At 62.1% G+C, this 20,455-nt stretch overlaps 1 protein-coding gene across 1 annotated transcript; it reads left to right on the forward strand.

Moving 5' to 3' along the window:
• Window positions 1–2,089: 2,089 nt before the first annotated feature.
• On the forward strand, window positions 2,090–19,067 carry ADAM11 (ADAM metallopeptidase domain 11; the record flags this gene model as incomplete). The annotated part of the gene is made up of 26 exons (XM_084237742.1): window positions 2,090–2,513; window positions 2,944–3,119; window positions 11,257–11,333; window positions 11,497–11,563; window positions 12,429–12,514; window positions 12,603–12,678; window positions 13,056–13,122; window positions 13,189–13,256; window positions 13,583–13,657; window positions 13,730–13,801; window positions 13,988–14,154; window positions 14,663–14,747; window positions 14,869–14,959; window positions 15,085–15,136; window positions 15,635–15,734; window positions 15,820–15,891; window positions 15,997–16,089; window positions 16,374–16,454; window positions 16,946–16,996; window positions 17,086–17,149; window positions 17,344–17,443; window positions 17,640–17,759; window positions 17,855–18,023; window positions 18,114–18,228; window positions 18,312–18,402; window positions 19,019–19,067. The coding sequence occupies exons 1-26, from the start codon at window positions 2,450–2,452 to the stop codon at window positions 19,065–19,067; spliced, it is 2,328 nt and encodes a 775-aa protein (XP_084093868.1). The 5' UTR covers window positions 2,090–2,449.
• Between the last annotated feature and the right edge of the window lie 1,388 nt (window positions 19,068–20,455).

Consider the following 20,455-nt stretch of genomic DNA (forward strand, 5'->3'; position numbering starts at 1 on the left):
ACCCCCCACTCCTGCTTGAGGGAAAGACACAGGCCCTGCCCTCAGGAGCCCCAATTTAAGGAGAAAGCTATCCCTCTATCAGGATCCAGGTCTGAAGGAGGCCACGATCCCTGCCCACGTGAAGCCCCAGGCTGATGGGAGACTCACTGCTGACAACCTCAGGGAGCTCAGCCTCTGAGGACAGCCCCCAAGCTCAGGAGGGTAGGTGGGCGAGGGCGTTGAAGCAAGCATCGTGTTCGTGCACAAGGAAACGCAGGGGTAGCAGAGCCAACCTGGAGGACAAGCGGGTGGAGGGCTGGGGGAAAGCCTGGGGCTGTAGACCTGGGTGTGGCCAGAGGCAATTTGACTGGGCTTGCTCTGACTGAGGGACCCGGGGAGATGGGGAGAAAGGAAGTCCTTGGAGCTAAGGGACCAGACAATTGAACCCCCACTGGAGTTGGCCCAGAATGCCATCAGAAAGGAGTCACGGTGGGGGGTGGGGGGCAGGAAGAACCCCCAATAGGAAAGTCCAGGAACCAGGACCACAGAAGTGGTGGAAATGTGCCTCAGCTAGGAGGCCTGGGCCACAGGCTTGCTGTGTGGTCTTGGGCATGTTGGAGAAGGGGATCCAGGCTCCCCCAGGGCCCCCCTACCTGTCCTTTAAGAAGGCATACCTGCTCAAGGCTCACTCATGTGGCCCCAAAACATGGCACTGATGGGGCAAGAGGGACTCACCTTGCTGTGGGGCTGGGGGAGAAATGGACTAGAGGTATCTGACCCTGATATAAGTCGCCAATAGAAGGTGGAGGTGGGGACAGGGGTGCCCACCTAGAGTGTAAGATGCACCTCTCACTGACCCACAGCATGACTTGGAAAGATCACTGAGCCTCAGTTTCCCCACCTGAAAAATGAGCAGTCTCCCTCCGGGGTAATTGTGGGTTTCAGGGAATATCACATGTTAGGTCCTCATTCCCAGGTACCCCCCCACACGCACCTTTACCCCCTTTTCCAGATGTCTCTAGAATGAAGGAACAATTGGCTCAGCCTTGCTGAGCATCTGGGTCTGGAGTGGCAGGTGGTTGGAGGGGGAGGGGAGTCACCCCGTTCCCAGCATTGATGTCAGCGCCTCCCGGGAAATCGCCTTCTCACCTCTCCTGGGCCTAAAATAGAGCTGGGGGGGGGGGCCCTGTCACGAGCCAGAGGCAGCTTCCCCATCCCTGGCAGAGGCCCTGGGTCCCCAGGGAGGCAGAACACCCAGGAAGGGGTTCCCTGCCTCCACTCCTGTTCCTCAGTGGCCTGCGGGCTCCCGGCATGGGTGTGAGGATGCTCTGGTCTTGGGGAAAGGTTAGGGTGGGGTCCTACTGCACCTCCCCCTTCTTGGGTCTCTGCCCGATGGGCTCCTGGGCAGAGGTCAGAAATCCCAGCCCTCGGTGTGGAAATCCTTCTTGGCAGAAACCGAGGAGCGAGGCTGGGGGGCACAGCGGCGGAGGTAGGTCAGGAGGTTTGCGACCTAGGGAGAAGCTGGGGGCCTTCTGCGCCTCACAGATCGGGGCTGTGAAGCAAGGGGCAGAAAGGCGTTACAACGTCTAACTTGCCTAGTTTAGGGTATTTGGGGGGAGAACGGGTGCCCTGCAGGAGGCTGTCAGCCCAGAAGCCCAGGCAGCCCCTCCTGGGGGCCCCGGTGACAGCCCTCCCTGCGGCCCTCCCGGGGCAGAGGCGTCCTGGGCGGGGAGAGGAGCCGGCAGGACGCCGCCGCGGGTGGCGGGCTCGGAGGTGACCCGTCCCGCCGCAGGTGGGCGAGGGGTCCGGAGGCCGAGCGGGCGATGCGCCCAACAAGCCTCGGCGCCCCGGCCCGCGCGCGGCGCCCCTCCCCAGCCGGGGGCTCAGGGCTGCGGCCGGCGGGCGCTGTCCTAGGTCCCCCCCAGGGGCGAACCCCGGAGGGCGGCCACGCCCCCGCACCTGGTCGCGCGGGTCCCCCGCCCAGCAGCCGCCAGGTCAGAGCCCGGGGGACACTCCGTCCCCGGCCGGGCTCCCCCTACACATCGGAGCTCCCCAAGCCAGGGGTGCACCAGCAGGGCGCAGCGAGGGCCCGGGGCGCGCGCAGCCCGCACCTGCGGAGGGGCCGAGGCGGTGCCGGAAGGCCGGCCCCGGGGCGGCGCCTCTTTTGTCCTCCCGTCGCGGCGGCCCCGGCCCCGCCGGGTTGGGGGGGCCTGCGGGGGGCGGGGGCGGGCCCGGCGCTCACGTGCTCGCCGCTCGGCTCTTAACCCGGCCCGCGCCCCGCCGGGATGGCCGCGGCCGGAGCGCGCTGAGCCGGGCGCCCCCCCCGCCGCCCCCCCGGCCCGCGCCCCCAGCCCCGGCCCGCGCCCCCGCCCGCGCGCCCGCGGCGGCGCCTCCCCGCCCGCCCGCCGCCCGCCCCGCCGCCCGCGCCGCCCGCAGCCGCAGCCCCGGACCCGAGGATTATGAGCGAGCCATGAGGCGGCTGCGGCGCTGGGCGTTCGCGGCGCTGCTGCTGCTGCCGCTGCTGGCCCCGCCGGGTGAGTGACCCCGGCCCGGCGCCCCCTCCCTGCCCCCGCCCCGGCTTTGCGGCGGTTTTTGCTGCAGCCACATTTCCCTGCAGCGCTGGGGTGCCAGCCGGTCCGGGGCGCGGGAGGCGGGGGCCGCGGGAGGAGGAGGGAGGGTGCGCGCACCCACCTGTCCCCCGCCGGCCCGCCCCGCCGCGGCCACCCCCTGCCGCCGGCCGGCGCTGCGGGGCTCTGCGGGCTGGGGGGGCGGTCGTGACGGCCGGGCCGGCGTGAAGCCCGCGGCCCCCTCCCCACCGGCTTCTTCCCGCTGCAGGCAGCGCGTCCTCCCACCCAGGTCGAGGGCTCAGGGGTCACACCGGAGCGGGGTGCGGTGCCTGCCCCATCCCCAAGTCTCCTGTCTCGCGGTGGGCATCTGCCTGCAGCTGTGGCCTTGTCTTCCCAGGTCTTGGGACCCGGGGTCCTGTCGGAGCTCTGCGCTGGGGGGTCTCACCCCCGTTAGGGGGCCAGGAAGCCCTTGAGGTCACAGAGCCCAGCCGTCTGGTGGGGGAGAGCTCCGGGGGAGAGGTTCGAAAGCAGCAGCTGGACACCAGGGTCCGCCAGGAGCCGCCCCGGGGCCCGGTGAGTGGGACCAGCGGGCTGGAGCAGGCCTGAGAGCCCAAGGGTGGCCCTGGGCATGGGTTTAGGCACCTCCCCAGGAGCTGGCTCCAGCAGCTCCCCCTTCTGCACAGTGGGTGTCAGGCCAGTGCTGGAGCCCGCTAGTAGGAGCACCCACCTGCTCTGCTTCAGGCCCCTTCCCGTCATCATGGGGATCCCTTGCCCTTGGTGGACCAAGGGGTGCCCAGGGCTCAGTCCAGCCTTGCTCACCCTTTCACCATCCCCACTTCCCTCCTGCCAAAGCAAGAGGTTTGCTCCAAATGGAGCTTGGCTAAGACTGGAGGGGGCAGGGAGAAGCGCTGAGCGCCGGGGCAGAGATGGGGACCCAGGTTTTCACCACAGCCACCGTCCCTGGGCTTTCTTAGAACAGTTTAGTGCTTGCTCTGCCTCAGTTTCCCCCCTGCACAGATAGGCTTGATGTTTTCCTTTCTGCCCTCACTGAGGGTGGGGACTTGGGAAAAAGATGGAGGCCCCAAGCTCACCCACAAATGGCAGCTCCACCCGCTCCCTGTCCCTTTTAGCTGCCAGGCCCCTCCTGCCTCCCAGAGGAAGGTTAGGAATGAAGGAGATTAATTGCAATTAATAATTAATTAATATCATGTGAATAATAATCACCCAGATGGAATATTCATTCAGCACGCCTTAGCTCTCCAGGAGCTGGAAGCTGAAAGTTAGCCAGGCCAGCGGGGGCGGGGAGGGCGGGTGGCGAGGCCTGGCAGAAACGGGAGGAGTAGAGGAGACTGAGGAGCGGACCACCGAGGCCTGGGAAGGTTTGGCAGCTGGAAATGGTGGGAGGTAAATTGGGCTGGGCCGAGGGAAGGAAGGAGGGAAACAGGCTAACATTACGGACATCTGTCAGACTGGCATCTGGCCTGCCTAATGTACTTGGTTAAAAGCCCTTAGGGGGGGTGGGGTGCAGGGGGGATACTCGGGAAATGGAATGGAGCAGGAAGGCAGCATGCATAATAGATGGGCCATCACTCAGGCGGTGCAGAGTGGGGAGAGGGGTGGTTAATGGTCTTGAGCTGGCGGCAGGGATGGGGGTGTGCGGGAGGGAAGGGGTGGAAGCTGCTTCAGGTCCTGCCCAGACTCCCTGGAAGGTGGTAGATAGAAGGTAGAATGGTCCCAGGGCCAGACATGGGGATGTCCTCGCTGGTTCACCCCTTAGTCTGGCTTTCTTCACTCATGTCCTTCCACCTGTGCACTCTGCACCCCAAGACTGTGGGAGTTGAGTGTCTGACCTGACTGTTGGACCTCCTGACTAGTGCTTCAGGGGGTGTCCAGATGGAGGATGGGGTGATGCCGAGGCGGGCCAGAGGACAGAGATAAGGGACAATATGGGACCAGTTTGAGAGAAAAATGTGGTGCTTCTTCAGCCCCCAGTCCTCCCTGGAGCGAGGTCATGGGGGGTTCCGGGTATGATGGTGCTGTGACTGTGTGCCCTTGAATGTTCTGCTGGTGAGTGGATGGCACGTGTGAGGTATGGGAGGGACCCAGCCTGAATGTGCCCCAGGGCACATCTGAGGGGGTGGGGAGGGGCAGGGGGTTCTGTGGATCTGGGGCAGCAGTCCCCTCCAGTGGGGTCTCTCTGGGGTAGAGCCTTCCCCAGGACCTCCTGCAGCCTCCCTAGGGGATTTACTCATAATTCTGCCTGAACTGTACCCCAGTGTCCCCTGAGGTCAGATTCCCACAACTCAGTAACATTTGTCTGTCCACTTTGCAGGGGACCAACCTGGGGCTCAGAGAGACTAAGTAACTGGCCCAAAGCCAGTCATCTTAGGCAGCGATGCCATTTTCTCCAAGACCAGAGCACTCCCCACTGCACCATCCTGCCTCCAGGGTCTTGCACTTAGGCACAGGGGCACTGACCCCCCACCTCCCCCCCTGCACAAGGTGAAGGGAAACAAGGACACGGCCCCCTGACAGAGTGAACTTGTGGCCTCTACCTCCCACCCGCCTGCTTTCCTCCCGCAGCACTTCTGCCCTCCACACCCCAGGGCTGATGGTGGAGCCAGGTCCATGCTGAGCCCAGCAGCCCCACAGGAAGGCCCAGCAGCACTCTTGGGCTCCATCCAGAGCTACTGCACAAGTTTGGGATCTTAGTTTGAGCAAGATGTTGGGTCAGCAGCAAGAGTTCCATCTGCTGTGGGTCAGGTGGGCGTTTGGGGGCCCAAGCCGGCCGACAGGGCCGAATATGGGCCCGGGGTGCTAACTTGGCCTGGCCTTGGACTAGTCATGTCGCCTTTCTGAGCCCTGCCTTCCTGACTCCAAAAATCTGGATAATGGTAACATTAATCTCTCCAGGAAGTGGTGAGGGGAAAGGATTCTGTGCTCTGAGGACTTCTGGCTTTTGCAAGGGGCAGGGAAGGTGGCCAGGAAGGAACTCTGAGGTAGAAAATGACAATTTTCTGGGCCCTTCCTGGGGCAGGCACTCTTCTGCTTTTAAAGGTAAAACTGGATGCTCATTACAACCCCAGGAAGTGCGGCTGTGATCATGCCCATTGCACAGATGGAGAAACAGGCACAGAGAGGCGAAGTAGCTGCCCCAGGGCACACAGCGCTAAGCAGCAGAGGAAGTTGATGCTCAGAGTGGTTTTCAACTGGCCTGCGGCTGGCCTCTGGCTCAGGGTGTAGCGAAGCGCGGCCCGGGGGCTGTTTGCCTTCTTTCCATTGCTCTCACTATCTCACTCTGTCTAGTTTGGAAGCAGACTGGGCCGGAGGCCCCGCAGGTGCGGGAGGCTTCTGGAAGTGTGGAAAGCTGTGGCCACAGGGAGCCTGCGGCTGAGGGGTGAGGCCGGAGGACAGTACAATTAGGCTGTTTGTTCACTTCCACAGAGCACGTGGGCAAGTGGGCTGAAGTGGTTGGTGGGCTCAGGAGGTCTCTGAGGAGACCCCTTTCTCTAAGCCACACAAAGCTGTTCTGTGGGTGGCGCCTGCCTCCCCCCAGCCCAGACCCCTTGGGAACCAAGGAAAGGGCGGCTGTGGGGAAGTGAGCGGGCAGCTGGGTAGGGCATGGAGGACCCGGGCCAGGAGACCTACCCTCTGAGCCAGCCAGGGAGCGGGCCACAGTCACTGGACTCCCTGAGAGCCGCCCGGACTGGCATTTACAGGAAGTGCCACCCAGAAGCCCCAGCCAAGGGCATGGGCGGCACTCCTGTGTCTTTCTGCTGCAGAGGGCTGGGGGACAGCTGAGCCAGGCACGGTCCCAGCCCTTGCAAGGTGGAAGGCATAAGCAGGGGACCTTGGTCTGGGCAGCCAGAGCCGCAGCTCTGTCCTGGGAGCAGAGGCAGGAGTGGCTGGGGGCTGGAAGCCTGGGCCGGGAGCAGGCGGCCCAGCTGGCTTGAAAGGCTGCATTGTGTGGTGGCGGGTGGGGGGTAGAGGGGACAGCCACATTTCTCTCCACTGCTTCCAACAGAGTGACCTGGGCAAACCGCTGCACCCCATCTTCCTTATCCATAAAATGGGGCTTCTTGCCTTCTGCACTTTACCACAGCCGCTGTGAGGATTAGAGATGATGGACGGCAGGTGTCCTGCCTGCGATCTGACAAGAGCAGATGTTCAACATCTGTGAGCCTGCCCTCCCTCCTGAGCGTCGAGGCCGCTGTGCAGCTGGTCCCGGCCTGAGGGCTGGGTGTCAGAAACTGGGGCCAGGGCATGTGGGGGTTACCTGTCAGTCTCTGGACAATGTTGTAGTGGGCAGGTTCTTGGGTCCTCCCTGGCCACACACCAGGCCTGTGGGCCTGGCCTCACCTAAGCTCTGCTGCCCAAACCCCAGCTGCCCCAAGTCTGTCCCCACAGGGACTTATGACCCTGTAGGGAATAACTGTTTTTTTTTTTTTTTTAAGATTTATTTATTTATTTATACAAGCACTGGGTACAGTCAGAAGCGCGGGAGGGTGAGAGAATTCACCAGAGCCAGAGCGGGTTGCAGAGCAGGCAGAAGGACCGAAGCACATTGCTGAGGGGAGTAGCAGGTGGCAGGAGAGGTCTGCATGCCATGTGGGACCTTTCTCCGGTGGCCGGGGAGCAGCCGGGGATCGAACCGGCGCTGCAGAGGCTGCGGGCAGCTTCACAACCCAGCGCTCAACCGCTGCACCACCGGGGAGGCCCAACTGTCTTCTTTTTTTAAAAGATTTATTTTTATTTATTTATGCATACAAGTACTGGGGTATAGGCCAGAGATGGGGGTGAAAGGATTCACCAGAGACAGAGTGGGGAGCAGAACAGGCGGATCTACTGAAATTCACTGCTGAGGGGAGCAGCGGGCGAGACAGAGGAGGTCTTTTGCGCCATGTGGGTAGCTCCTTGGCCAGAAATACCTTGATCGCACTGAGACTTTAACTCCTGAGCCATCAGGAAGGCCTGTCCTCAAGTTTTGAGGTTCAATCCTGTTATTGTAAATTCAACCATGTTTCCTCCCACTAGAGCCTTGGAGCATCTTGGGGACTGATGGAGTACTTCAGGGAGCGATTTCCTCCCGGGTGGAGCCACTGCCTCTCTTCCTCCCTATCTGCATCCCCCAGGCCCCCCACTGCCCAGCCCATGCAGTTTTTTCAGTTCTTCAAAGCCCTGTTCAGCTGCAGCATTTATACTTCTTCTTTCTAATATTAGCAATTTTAACTTATTCTTGTGATAATGATTAAAAGGGCTTTTATTTTATCCTTACCATCACCCCATTTTACCAAGGGGGAAACTGAGTCTCAGAGAGGCTAAGCAGCTCCCTCAGGCCTCCTGGTGCCTGTCCATTCAGCCTGAATTGAGCCCCTGGGCAGGGGAAAAAGGTGGGTGTAGCCTGTGCTCTCAGGACTACAGGTTCCCCTGCCCTGGGGAGGGTTGAGACAGCTGTCAGGAACTCCTGGGCCAGAACTGTGTACTTAAAGGCCCAGCAGGAGCCAGGGACCAAGCCCTGTGGGTGGTGGGTGCAGGCTTGCTGGTGCGTTGGGGAGAGAAGGTGGAGGGCAGGGATGGAGGTTGAGGAGGAGGGAGGAGAGGTAACTGTGAGAGGCAGAGCCTGTACCTCTGGAATTTCTGGGGCTGTTGGAAAGCCCGAGACCTTTATCTTCCCCCTTCCCAAGACTGCTTCTTAGGTAGGGTTCAGCCTGGCATCAGTGCTTGCAACTGGCATCAGTGGCATCAGCCTGGCATCAGTGCTTGCAACTCTGGGGCTTGGGTATCACCTTCCCCTGTACCCTGTACTTGGAGGGCCTGATGGGTGCAGAGAGGCTGGGGGAGGCCCAGTCTCTGAAGCAGGTGCCTGGGAAAGAGGTGGAGACAGGGAGGACCTGGGGAGGTGTGGTCACCCCAGCCAGGAGACCCCAGCTGCTCTGGTCAATATGGACTCCAGCTCCAGGGAGAGGCCTGACCCTGGACCGGCCCTCATGGCCCCGGGCCAGTCACCTCCAAGTGTCTCTTTCTGAGCCTCAGCCTGACGTTTGTAAAATGAGCACCAGACGGCGGGGCGGGATAAATGAGCAAATGAGCCGAGCATGTGAGACCGGATGGCCAGGAGCAAGAGGCTGGGGTCAAGGCCGGGCTGGTTGCGGTCACCAGCACCACTGAGCGGTGCCGGGGGAGGAGGGGGCCAGGCACCGGACGGAAGGGGCTCCCTTGGGAGGGGCCCAGGGATGATGGGGGAGGCCAGGGATAGGCCAGACACCTGAGGCAGTCAGCTGGGGAGCAGTCTGAGTGGGGTGTCTTAGGACTCCAGTGCCAGCAGGAGACTCCCCAAGTGCCTGGGGGCTGAGGTGGGTGTGCCTGCTCTTTCTCCTCCTTCAGATGGGCCATTCCCTGTGTCCCCCACATCCAGCCAGCACTCGAGTTCCTTCCCTCTTCCTCTACTGCCTTTTGGTGGCTTCCCAACCCTTCCCAGGCCTGCCTCTAGGGGGCCCAGACCCTGCCCTGAGGTTGCCAGGGCTTAATCTGGCCTGAATCCCATGTCCTGCTGGGGAGGGGGCCTGCCCACCTGCAGATAGGCCTCACCTATTGGGAAAGAGGATGAAGCCTCTGCAGGCTGTAAGAAGTGGGGGGACAGAGGACCTGTCTACTGCCCCATCAGTCCAGGATTTCCCTAGAATGGGGGTCAGTTTGGTCTGCAGAGATGGGGGAGGCCAGATGGGTTAGCCTGCTGACTTCCCAAGTGGGAGAGATACTGCATGTGCCAATGCTGACTCCCAGCCCAGGGCGAACGCTACCACACATGCCAATCTTACAGCCTTGAACCTGGATTTGGATACCATTCTCAGTAGGGACATCTGGGGCTCAGAGAGGTTGCTGGATCAGCTCTGAGGCTGCACAGGCTTAGAGAATGGAGTCAGGACAATGGGCCTGGGAGGCCAGGACAGGGTCTTGTTAATGCGGGGGTGGGAGTGGGGAACAAGAACATTCGTGAGGACAGAGAAGGGCAGAGATGGTCCTGGCAGGGATGGGTGGGAAAGATAGACCAAGATCAAGTGACAAGAGTAAGGACAGGGATGTCCAGGCTTTCGAGGTGAGGGAAGCAGTGACTCCTCTTCCTTGACTTTCTATTTTGAGTTTGATCAATGATTTAGGGGCTCAGGAAGAGCTTGGAGTCTTGGATAGGGTGAGTCTGTCCTTGGGGTTCAGAAGGCTGCCTAGCCAGGCTTTGACATTTTGCCCCACATTATCCCCTCTCTCCCGGCCGCTAGTGGACCCATCTTGCCTCATCCTTGGGTCCCTGGAAACTGACTCCCTAGGCTGCAATTAGCTTCACCACTTCTTAGCTGCATGACCTTGGTTAGCCACTCTGTGCCTCAGTTTCTCCACCTGTCAGATCTATCCCATTGGGTTGTTGTGGAGATCAAATATGATAATGCAGGGCCTCCCTGGTGGTGCAAGGGGTTAAGCACCACACTATGAAGCAATCTGCAGCCTCTGCAGCACAAGTTCGATCGCCAGCTGGCCAGGGAGCAACCCACATGGCGCAGTAGACCTCTCCTGACTCACCCGCTGCTCCCCTCAGCAGTGTGTTTCAGTCAGTCTGCCTGTTCTGTTCCCCACTCTGTCTCTGGTGAACCCTCTCACCCCTCGCATCTCTGGCCTGTACCCCAGCTCTTTTACGCATAAATAAATCTTTATAAAAAAAAATATGATAATACAGTAAAATGTTTAAAACAGTACCTGGCATAAGTGCATAGAAAGATTAGAAATAACTGGGTAATTGAAAAGGAAGCCTAGGAGGTAGCAAGCTGTGCATTTGACAGTAGGCACCTCTCTACCCTGCACCTTGCTCCCATCAAAAGAAAGACAGCAAACAAATTTCTCACATACACATGGCCCAGGTGTGGGACCCTCCTCTGAGGTCTGGAATGCAGTCTTCTGGAATGGAAGAAGACTCCAGCCACTGGAGCCCCTTCAGGCCACTCCTGTGCTTCCAGATCTTTTGTAAGCACCTGAGGCTTGGGGTAGGGGTCCTGAGCCTCCAGGCATGTTGTCAGGGTTTTCAGGAGTCACAACCTCAAAAGGCTGACTCCACCCCAGCCCAGACTCCTGCTCCTCTTTCTCTTGGGGTCACTTTCCTTCCAGGCACACTTGCTTTGGGTCTGGAGTCCCCACCCCCACTGTAAGTAGGCAGGCACCCAGGCCTGGGAGGGCAGCCATCTTGCTCAGGCCTGGTACGTTGCCATGACAACCTGGAGCCTCCCAGCCCCACTGCAGAGGCCCCTCTGAAAAATTTATCAGGAAAACTTCCGTGTTTAAAAATTAACCATAGGATTGAAATATTAAAGATGAGTTGCTTTGGACAAGGTGGAGGGCAATAGACTTGGGGGAGAGAAGTCAAGTTCTCTCCTGCTGACCTGCTATTGCCCTGGCTTTCGGGGATCCTGTGATTAATTCTACCCCACTCCACCCCTGAAGAGTTTGAGGGGGACAGGAAGGGAAGCACCTGCGATGTGAGGGAACAGAACTTAGAGGAAGATGAACTTGTACAAAGCACCTGCCCCCAAATCAGTGGTCCCCTCAACTGATGGGCTGGACCACCCTCCCCCTAGGGCAACTTTCTATTCTGGGGTTTCCCCCATTCCCCAATTCCTACCTTCAGCCTCCACAGGTTGACTCCCCCTCTGCTCTCCCCTCCCCCCAGCCTGTCCACCTGGCCCAGGTGAGCTTTGTCATCCCAGCCTTCAACTCAAACTTCACTCTGGACCTGGAGCTAAACCAGTGAGTGTGGCCTGGCGCCTGGGAGGAAGGGCAAGGCAAGGCCTGGATTGGACTTGGCCGGTTATTGGGGAGTGGGGTGCTGGAGGGGTGGGGTCTGGGCTGCAGCAGGGAACCTGGCCCCGCAGTGACACTCTCCCTCTCTGGCCTGCTCCGTTCGTTCCAGCCACCTCCTCTCCTCTCAATACGTGGAGCGCCACTTCAGCCGGGAGGGGACCACCCAGCACAGTGCTGTGAGTGTTCTGGGGAGCGGTCAGGGGAGGTGGAATGTGGGGACGGGCGGCCAGTGGAAGTGGGGTCCAGGATATCCTGTACACTTGGGATGGGCCTGGCCCCTTGGGATCCTCCATCTCTCCCCACATTGGAGGATCGGGGATCTCCCCTCTCTGGGCTCTGGAGGTCCGAGTCGCAGCTTCTCTGCCTGGCTTGGGGGCACTTGAGGCCCCTCTCAGGCCCAGACTCAGCTGGGAGGGGTGGCTGGGGAAAGGCCCCTCTCCATCTGCACCAGGACCTGGGAGCTCCTGACCGCCTGGAGCACCAGGGTCTGGGCCCCAAGGCCCAGGGCCCGGGCTAAGATGAATGAGTGTCAATAAATAGCTCCCCCGCCCCCAGCCTGCCGGTCACTGGAGCTCGAGCAAGTCTTCAGGAAGCCCAGGGGGTGGTGCTGGTCCCCTCCGCCCCACGTGCTCCCAGCCCCCAGCCCAGACCCCGGGCCCAGGGGCGGCCGCAGGGGCAGCGGGCCAGGCTTGTGTGTGGAATGGCGTGGGCTTTGCTGGCCGTGCGTGGCGTCCGGGTGGGCTCGTCTGCGGTGACTGCTGGGACAGCGCCCGCGCGTAGTCGGTGCTCTGCGAAGGTGCGCGGCTCTCAGAGGAGTCTGCGATGCCCTCGGCCCCAGCCCCGGCTTAAGAACCGCTTCCTCGCTTCGGAGGCGCCGCGCCGGCCCAGAGGGCCAGGAACTTGCCCGGCCCGCACGGAGCCAGGCTGCAGACCCCAGGCGGACCCAGGGGCAGCACGGGGCGGCTTCTACAACACCCGCCTGTCCTTCCTTTGGGGGGGGGGGCAAGGGCTGGGCCGCTCACAATTTTGCTGTTTCCCCAGGGGCCCCGAGACCACTGCTACTACCAGGGGAAGCTGCGGGGGAACCCGCAGTCCTTTGCCGCCCTCTCCACCTGCCAGGGGCTGCAGTGAGTACAGGGGGGAGGCGCCCTGGGGGGCTGGGAAAGGCCACCCGCTGGCCCTGGGAACTGTGGGGAGCTGCCCCTCTCTCTGCAGTGGGGTCTTCTCTGACGGAAACTTCACCTACATCGTGGAGCCGCGAGAGATGGCGGGGCCTCCAGAAGCCACCCAGGTAAGCCCCCCACGGTCCCCTCCAGCTCATTCTTCCCTGTGACTGCGCCGCCTCCTCCTCCCACGGTAACCTCAGCCTCACTGCCCTCCTCAGTGACCCCAGATCGGGTTCCCTCCTCCTGTGCCCCCAGCTCCAATGTCCCCTGTGCCCCCCAAGTAACCTCCCACCAGGCTCTAGTGTCCTTTGCCCCTATCTCTCAGAGCACCCCCAGGTCTTGACCCCGGAATCTGAGCATCTGGGAGATCAGATCCGACATGGGAGCTCTGGCCAGTTCTGGGTCACCCTAGGTGGGGGTGGGGGCAAGGCTGGGGCTGCTCCCCCAACTGGGCTCAGCAGACTTGCTCAGCCTGCCAAAAATGAATTCCCCCTCATTGCAGGGACCCCTTCCCCACCTCATTTACCGGACCCCTCTCCTCCCAGACCCCCTCAGATGCAGGGAACCAGGTAAGGGAGGGAAAGTGGGGGTGGGGAGGGGGTGGATGTGCCCCCCTCACCTGTCCCCTCCCCCAGGCTGCCTGTTTGCTGCCCCTGTTCATCTCGCTCCTCCAAACCGGTCGAGGCTGAGAAGGAAAAGGCAGGTACGGGGGCCCGCGCAGACCTCGGGCTGCAGAGACCTGGCGCTGCAGTCTGGAGCAGGACGCCACCCCCATCCGTGGCAGGGGGCTCGGGCGCCGTCTCTGGAGGAAGCCTCCCACCCCATTTCCTCACCCCACTATTGACACACATCCCCGCCGTGGCCAACCAAGGCTGCCTGCCCTCCTGTCGAGGCTGGGGGTGATCGGAGCCCCACCAGTGGGGAGCTGCCATGGTCCCTGGCTAGAGTGCAGCCTCCCCATCAGTCCTTGGTGTGGCCAGGACATCAGGCATGGAGGGGACTGATTCCAAGTGCCCACCCACCCCCTAGGTCCGCCGGGGTCACCCTACAGTGCACAGCGAGACCAAGTACGTGGAGCTGATTGTGATCAACGACCATCAGCTGGTAAGTTCCCTGGAGGACTCCAGGAGAGGGGCGGGAGGAGCCTCGCCCTCTGCCCACTCTTCGCTCTCCCAGTTTGAGCAGATGCGACAGTCTGTGGTCCTCACCAGCAACTTTGCCAAGTCCGTGGTGAACCTGGCAGATGTGGTGAGCAGCACGCCCTCCCTTCCCTCGCCCTTTATGCCCCCCCATCCATCCTTGGGGTGAGTTCTGGAGGACACTATGAATCTCTGAGTCCGGTGTCCTGGAGGATAGACTAAGACCTTCCCGCCACCCTATCCCCCCACTTTCCCCCGTCTAGCCCCCTCCTCATCTTCTCCCCTCCGGGCACAGATGTACAAGGAGCAGCTCAATACCCGCATTGTGCTGGTCGCCATGGAAACGTGGGCAGATGGGGACAAGATCCAGGTGCAGGATGACCTCCTGGAGACCCTGGCCCGGCTCATGGTCTACCGGCGGGAAGGCCTGCCTGAGCCCAGCGATGCCACCCACCTCTTCTCGTGAGTCCCCACGCCCTCCACCCTGCCAGCCTCCGCTGTCTGCTGCAGGGTGCAGGGCTACTGACAGCTGCCCTGGGCCAGGTGCTTGGCAGGATCTGGGTCCTGGGCTCACCTCCGCCTGCCCCCCGGCCACAAGCAACAGACTGGGCATCAATCCCCTCATCTTAAACATATGCCCCTCCCTGGTCCCTGGTGATCTGTCCCTCCCCACCCTCTTCATCCGTCTTTCCCTTCCAGACTGTCCCAACTCCCCTTCCTCAGGGACTCAGTGCCCTGGTGGGGAAAAAAAAAAGATGAAAAGATCTTATGATTTGACATGATTAATGGGAACCTCTCATTATTGGCTTATGGGCCTCCCCCAAAGAGGGCAAGGGGCTTGACAGGCTGAAGCGAGGGCAATGTTTACCCCCAGGGAGGGGCTGTGGTGAGGGAGATGCCCCATCACCCCTGGCAGCCCAGGGGAGCCACCACGGATGGGCAGGAGTCCTGACGACCCTCTCCTTTCCAGGGGCAGGACTTTCCAGAGCACCAGTAGCGGGGCTGCCTACGTGGGGGGCATCTGCTCACTGTCCAGGGGTGGGGGTGTGAACGAGGTGAGCCACGTGGGGGTATGGCCAGGCCGAGGGTTGGAGGGAGGGGACGGGCTTTGAAGGGCATGGGTGCTGTGCCTTTTGGAGAAATATGGACGTCTTCGTGCTGTTTCTTCATCCCAAGTATGACAACATGGGGGCCATGGCAGTGACCCTGGCTCAGACACTGGGACAGAACCTGGGCATGATGTGGAATAAGCACCGGAGTTCAGCAGGTATCAATAACAACCCCATGTGGCCCCACAACAAGCGCAGACCCACCCAGCGGCTCTAGAAGTGACGAGGGTGCCATGGGAGGGGTCCTCCACCACCCCTTATATCCACCTGGCTCACCTCCCAGGGGACTGCAAATGTCCGGACAACTGGCTGGGCTGCATCATGGAGGACACTGGGTGAGTTCTTGGGGACAAACTGGGGGAGGGCCTTGGGTCTGGGCCGGCCCCAGAGCAAGAACTGCGTGGCAGTCTGGACCCGGTGGCCTCCAGAGACCTAGCTTTCCCGACCAGGATTCCAAGAAGCCTAGTATTCTGCAGACTTTGCACAGGAGACCCAGATTTCCCTGCCGGACACCCAAACCAGACAGCCTGTAGTGCGCCCCGTCGCCACCGGGCGCCGCCAGTGCCTCGCCTGGCGTCTCCTTTGGCCTCCAACCTCCGAGCCCTGAGCGTCAGGGAAGGGGCAGGCGGACACTCCCCCCACCCCGCCACTCGCGCTCGGTGTGTGGGGGGCGCTTCTTGCGCAGTCTCCGGGCACAGAGACCCTCAGCCTCCTCGAGGGGTGGCCGAGGCGCAAGGGTCACCCCCTCCCTAATCTTGAGATGGGGCGAGAAAGGGACAGGAGGGGAAGGCGCGGGCCGGGCCCCAGCAGCCCTGTCCCCTCGCCCCGGCCAGCTTCTACCTGCCCCGCAAGTTCTCGCGCTGCAGCATAGACGAGTACAGCCAGTTCCTGCAGGAGGGGGGCGGGAGCTGCCTCTTCAACAAGCCCCTCAAGGTACCAGCCCAGGGCGGGGAGCGGGGGAGCGGGGCTCGGGCAGGGGGGCGGCCGGACTCCGACACCCCTTCCCCTGCCGGCCCAGCTCCTGGACCCGCCCGAGTGCGGCAACGGCTTCGTGGAGGCGGGCGAGGAGTGCGACTGCGGCTCGGTGCAGGTGCGTGACCCGCCGGCGGGGCCGGGCGACGCGGGGGCGGGTCGAGCGGAGGTTCGGGTGGGGGGGTCGGGTCTCGTCCTCCCCCCCTTCTCCCCGCGTCCTCAGGAGTGCAGCCGCGCGGGCGGGAACTGCTGCAAGAAATGCACCCTGACTCACGACGCCATGTGCAGCGACGGGCTCTGCTGTCGCCGCTGCAAGGTGAGCTGGACCGGCCGCCGGGGCGGGGATAAGCTGGGAGGGGCGGGGCTTAGAGGAGCCGCAGGAGGTCGGGCAATCCTGGTGGGCGGGGCTTCACAAGAAAGCGCCAATGGGGAGGGAGAGGGGCGGGGCCTGTTGTGCAGTGGTCGGGCGGGTAGGGCGGGGCTGGGGGCGGGGCTGGCGGGCTGGGGCGGGGCCAGATCTAGGGGCGGGGTTCGGGGCGGGGCCGGCGAGCTCTGGGTTCGCCGGGCGGCCTGAGCCCCCGGAACGCGTCCCTTCCCTAGTATGAGCCGCGAGGCGTGTCCTGTCGAGAGGCCGTGAACGAGTGCGACATCGCGGAGACCTGCACCGGGGACTCAAGCCAGGTCCGACCGGCCCGGCCGCCTGCGGAGCCCCTGGCCAGACAGCCCCTGGCCCTGCTGCTTTGGCTCTGGGGCTCGACTGCTTCCCACGCCCTCCTCCGCGCTGCTGCCCGCGTCCCCGCGGCGGAGCAGCCGCAGCTTCCTCACCCTCAGCATGAAGTGGTTCTTCATGCCCCCTGGTTTTGTCCCCTCAATGGTTGATGGTATTTATAGCCTGACTGGTGCTCTCAGCACCTGACGCAGTGTCTGGTGTGTGCTCGAGATCAGAGTGGATAATATGAGGCTTCCAATAAGTCCGTATTACATGCAGGCACTTCTCCCAGCCCTGTGAAGCAGGGAAGCTATGGGGAACCCTGTGGGCTGAGTTCTGAGCAAGATGGAGGAGTCCTGTCATGTCAGTTCTCATGGGGGTGGGGGCTGTGCATGCCTGGAGTGTCCTCAGCGGCTCTTCTCAGTCCCAGCTGCTCTGCTCAGTCCAGCCCCTCTCTCCACAGTGTCCCCCTAATCTGCACAAGCTGGACGGGTACTACTGTGATCATGAACAGGTATGACAGGGTGGGGGCTGTTCTCCCTCAGTGCAGTACAGTGTCGTCTCTATTCGGACACTTAACATTTTTGTCCCTTGTCACCTCAGGGCCGCTGCTACGGGGGTCGCTGCAAAACCCGGGACCGGCAGTGCCAAGCCCTTTGGGGCCATGGTGAGCTCTTTGGTAGGGATAGGAGACCCTACCAAAAGACCCAGAATCGAGAGACTAGAGAGGGGCCAGATACCAGCTGAATATGCCTGCTACCAAATGTGTGACTCCCCAGGACCTCAGGGACCCCGCCAGGCTGAAAGTCTTGGGTGGGTTCTGGAGAGGGTGGGGTGACAACTGGCATCATCTCCGTGTAGCGGCTGCTGATCGCTTCTGCTATGAGAAGTTGAACGTGGAGGGGACGGAGCGTGGGAACTGTGGGCGCAAGGGGTCAGGCTGGGTCCAGTGCAATAAACAGTGAGTAGCCCATGCTCTTGGCTGGCCCTCTCCAGCTCTGGGATCGGGGAGGGTTTTTCCAGAGATGGGGAAGCAGGTTTTCCTAGGACAAACCTGAGTCCTGATGGGATAGCCTGTGAAAAGTTGGGGTGGGGAAGAGGGCAGATTCAAATTGCGGTCAGACCTGGGGCTCACTGTCTCCACACTGCCCCAACAGGGACGTGCTCTGTGGCTTCCTCCTCTGTGTGAACATCTCTGGAGCTCCTCGGCTGGGAGACCTAGGGGGAGACATCAGCAGCGTCACCTTCTACCATCAGGGCAAGGAACTAGACTGCAGGTGTTGGCTGGGATCTCGGCTGGGAAAGGGAGGGTGTGGCTGTGATTGGGGGGTGGGAGGAGCAAGCACCTAGGCTGGCTGTGCTGCCTCCCCAGGGGTGGCCATGTGCAGCTGGCCGATGGCTCTGACCTGAGCTACGTGGAGGATGGCACAGCCTGTGGCCCCAACATGCTGTGCCTGGATCACCGTTGCCTGCCAGCCTCTGCCTTCAACTTCAGCAGCTGCCCTGGCAGCGGGGACCGCCGGATCTGCTCCCACCACGGGGTGGGTGCCTGGAGGCCAGGGGTGAATAGCGTGGCTTACAAGAGCGGGGACAGAGCCTGCTCAGCCATGCTGGCCCTCCCCCGTCTCCAGGTCTGCAGCAATGAAGGGAAGTGCATCTGTCAGCCGGACTGGACGGGCAAAGACTGCAGCATCCACAACCCCCTCCCCACGTCTCCGCCCACGGGGGAGACAGAGAGATATAAGGGTGAGGCTGCCGCTGGCCGGGGGGGTTCCGCCTTGCCCTTTCCCCACGCCTGTCCTGCCAACCGAGCCCCGCCCTCCTCCCAGGTCCCAGCGGCACCAACATCATCATCGGCTCCATCGCCGGGGCTGTCCTCGTCGCAGCTATCGTCCTGGGCGGCACGGGCTGGGGATTTAAGTAAGACACACACGTCCCGACCCCTCCTGGCACCCCCTGGGTGATCAGAACCCCAGACTGCTGGAACTGAGGGGGCCCCCCTGAGAAGTTAGCTAGACCAGAGTTCATACTTTATGGTCCAAGCCAGCCACGGGATCGCAATTCTTTTGAAAGCTGGGTTGCCCACATTTAAAAGCCAGGAGATTCTAGACTAACTATCCTGATCTCCAACCTCTCTGCTGGAAAATAGGCAGCGCCCGACTGTACCTCAGTGCACCTCAGCGAGGCCTCAGAGGAGCTGAGCCGGGGCTGTCCCAGACAGGACCGCATCCCCAGGCTCCGCCCAGCCTGCCGCGCCCGCCCGTCAGTGGCTGCGCCTGTGGCCCTTGGGCTGGTCTCACCCACCCACCATGCAGGGAAGGGAAGAGGAAACGGGTAGGGGGTGGAGCTTGCCCAGCCGCTCGGGATAACCCGGCTCCAGAGACTGGCCAGGTCTCCTGGGGCCCAGACGCGGCCCGTCATTAGCGTCTGGGCCCCAGGGACTGGCCGTCTCTGGAGCAGAGTCTCCCGAGGGCTGGGGCAAGTCACCACGTTTCTCTTCCCTTCCCTGCGCCTGTCCCCTCCGCGGCTCCCGAAGAAACATCCGCCGAGGAAGGTACGACCCGACCCAGCAGGGGGCAGTGTGACGCCGGCCACGTCATCCCTCCCGCTGTCCCTGTCTCCTCCATCTCATTCGTCACCTTGCCTTCTGTTGACGGGGAGCTGGGGGCCGCCCCGCCCCCGCTGTCACCGCAGGGGTGGGAGCACCCCCTCCAGGAAGACAGTCCTCAGCTTGCCCTGCCCTCCCACCCCGCCCATCGACTCCTGCCCTGCCTCTGTCCAGACCACCCCGGCCAGGCGGATCCTGGGGCTCTGCCTCCCACCAGCCTGTGCCCTGGAAAGGGAGCCTACCTCTGCGTCCCATCTGTTTTGTCTTCCATGTCACCGCTGTCTGACCTCCCGCCAGACCCCTCCCTGGCCAGCCTGTGACTTGCTGCCTCCAGGGCCTGGCACTGCCCTCCCAGGGCCTGGCTCAGGGGCTCTCCCTCTGGGCCCTGCCTCATATCCTCCCTTCATGCCCCCTCTCCGTTCCAGGTCTGGAGGGGCCTAAGTGCCACCCCCCTCCCTCCGAGGCTGGCACCCACCGTCTCCACCCTGAACTTCGAGGAGGCTGCCCCTGCCCAGCCACGGAGGGAGGCACCATGCAGATGTCTTCCGGGCCCAAGCCCTTCAACGCCCGGCCCCAGGGGTCTGGGTGGGAGGCTGTGACCCTGCCCTTCACACCACCAGGGTGGACCAGGCCGGGGGGCAGTTCCCTCGTGGTCCCCCACCGCACCTCATGTGGCTTTGGCCTTGCACACCAACTCTCCCTGTGTGAATGTAGCTTCCATCATCACGGATTGCCGCAGCTCAAGTCGTGGGGGAGGGGGGCCTGGGGGGGACCCCCGGGGGGCAGGCAGCCACCAGGGGACATGGCCTGGGATGGCCCCTCCTCAAAACCAGGCAGCTGGGACCAGGTTTTTAGCTTTCTGGGACTTCGGGGGAGGGGGCCAATACCTACATTTTTAAAAACTGAAATCTCAACTGATGAATGTAACCTTGGGGGTGCTGGGGACAGGGCAGCTATGGAAATGCTTTGATGTTCTTGGGAGGGACCAGAGGGCCTGAGCCATGGCCGTCCCCCGGGATGATCACACTTGGAATCCTCTCACCGGACGCAGAACCCCGAGCCAGGCAGGGGCCGGGCCTCTCCGCTCGCCCCCTCCGCCCAGCCTGCTGAGCTTGGAGAGGGTATGAGTGCTGATTCAAACCAAAGCTGCCTGCTCTGTGCCCACGGCCTAGGTTATGGGTACGGAGACTACATGTCCCAGATTGTCTTCAATTCCAAAATAACTGTCCTGCTGCCCCTGCCAGGACACATGTATTTGGGGGTCTAGAAAAATACAGTCCCTGAAATAAAATGGCACCTTCCCCCCTTTCAAGAAAGGTGATTCTGGGGCTGACTCAGGGTTTAGGTGCCCCCTGGTATGGCCCA

The sequence above is a fragment of the Talpa europaea genome (genome assembly GCF_964194135.1).
Source record: "Talpa europaea genome assembly, chromosome: 7".
NCBI classification, from domain to species: domain Eukaryota; kingdom Metazoa; phylum Chordata; class Mammalia; order Eulipotyphla; family Talpidae; genus Talpa; species Talpa europaea.